The 1781-nt window shown below is 59.2% G+C and overlaps 1 protein-coding gene across 1 annotated transcript; it reads right to left on the reverse strand.

Annotated features, from left to right (window-relative positions):
- Positions 1–555: 555 nt before the first annotated feature.
- On the reverse strand, positions 556–1777 carry GPR61 (G protein-coupled receptor 61; the record flags this gene model as incomplete). The annotated part of the gene is made up of 1 exon (XM_009581747.1): positions 556–1777. A coding segment is annotated over one exon (1222 nt), but the record flags the coding sequence as incomplete, so codon positions are not given.
- Positions 1778–1781: the final 4 nt, after the last annotated feature.

Below are 1781 nucleotides of genomic sequence, written 5' to 3' on the forward strand. Positions count from 1 at the left end.
CCAGAGCCAGCCCCGTGGGTCCCCCTGATAAGTACCACGGGTGACAGGAGCTCCTCCACCCAGACGTTAGTTTTGGGTTAAACAGCCAAGGATAGAGGGCTCCATGTCAGCCACCCAGGCTCGGCAGGGTACCCAGGGCCCTGGTGTTACTGGTGTTAGTGGTGTTAGCTGGGCCATTGCTCCTGGGTAGGGTGCAAGGGACCTCTGCTCTTCCCCGCTCGCCATGAGTGGTCCCAGCAGGGTGACAGAGATGGAGGTGCCCCGTCCTCTGCCCCCACGTAGGGCTTGCCCATGTCCCAAGGAGAGCCTGTACATGCAACTGGGCTGTGCTGGTGGAGCCAGAGACAATCCCAGCCTGCAGAAGGGAGATGAGGCTTCCCCAGATCTGCTGTCTTCTCTGGGCAGAGAAACTATCTTCCACCATAAGCTCAAAGAGGCAAAACCTGAACAAGGACCCCTCCAAATCCAAAAGGCTGGGTCCGAGCAGGTCCGATGGGTCCCTGGCAGGTCCCTGGCAGGTCCTGCCCAGCACGGTGGGACAGGGCCCCCGGCTCTTCAGCTGCTCTCTTCAGGAACTTGACCTGGGATGGGGAAGACCATCTTGGTTTGGTCCAGCCTGTTCCTGGGGCTGGGGCTGATGCAGCTGGTGTGGGTCTCCAGCGTGCAAGTCGCTCTCTGGAGGAACTGCAAGAAGTTTTCCTGGACAGAGGCCTCCGAGACGGAAAGACAGAGCTCCTGGCCCAGCGGTCGGTTGAGACAGCTGCGCCGGAGCCGGGCCAGCTCCTCCCGGATCTGGCGGGTCAGCAGCCCGTAGAAGAAGGGATTGATGGCGAAGGAGGAGTAGGCAATCCAGGTGACCACCATCTCCCCATGCCCACCACCCGCCGTGCCAGCGGCGACAGAGGAGTGCAAGTGGAAAGCGAAGAAGGGCAGCCAGCAGCACAAGAACTGTCCCACAATGAGGACCAAGGTGAGGATGGCCTTGTGGCTTCCCAAAAAGCGCTCTGGCATCAGCCTGGGCAGTGGCAGGTTCCTGGTGGTGATGATGGTCACTTGGCTGGCAATGGAGTCAGATCGGTGTCTCGGCACAGCTGCTTGTGCTGGCACGGGTGCGTGCTGCAGGGATGCCATTCGGGCCACGCGGTAGACACTGCAGTAGACAGCAAAGATGATGATGGTGGGCAGGACGAAGCAGACGATGCTGAAGATGATCACAAAAACCTTCTTGTGGGCCCCAGGGCTCCAGTAGACTGTGCAGCGGCTGGCGCTGGTGGCCCCGTTGCCTTGAGGCCAGCCCACCAGTGCCAAGACAGTGATGAGCACAGACTTGACCCAAATGAAGATCACTCCGGCCACTGCCAGCCTGATGGTCATCTTGACCTCATACCTCATGGGGTGGACAATGTAGTAGTACCGCTCCACGCTGATGATGGAGATGGTGAGGATGGAAGCGCTGATGAAGCAGACATTCAGGAATATCAAGGCCTGGCACTCGGCAATGCTATAGATGACCCTGTTGAAGCAGGATGAACTGGAGATTATCCCCAGGGGCATGAGGAAAATGGCAGAGAGGAGGTCAACCACGCACAGGTGGCAGACAAAGATGAACTTCCTGAGAAGGGGGGTTTTGAGTATGACAACCATCACCACGGTGTTGGCCACCAGGGCGGTGAGGGTGAGAAGGACCATGCAGAGGAGGCCCACCACCTCCTGGGCGATGGACTGCTCAGGGACGGAGAGTGGCTCTAGGCTGTCCGTAGTGTTCAGCCCTATTCGGCTCG

The sequence above is a fragment of the Fulmarus glacialis genome, unplaced genomic scaffold (genome assembly GCF_000690835.1).
Source record: "Fulmarus glacialis isolate BGI_N327 unplaced genomic scaffold, ASM69083v1 scaffold40097, whole genome shotgun sequence".
NCBI classification, from domain to species: Eukaryota; Metazoa; Chordata; class Aves; order Procellariiformes; family Procellariidae; genus Fulmarus; species Fulmarus glacialis.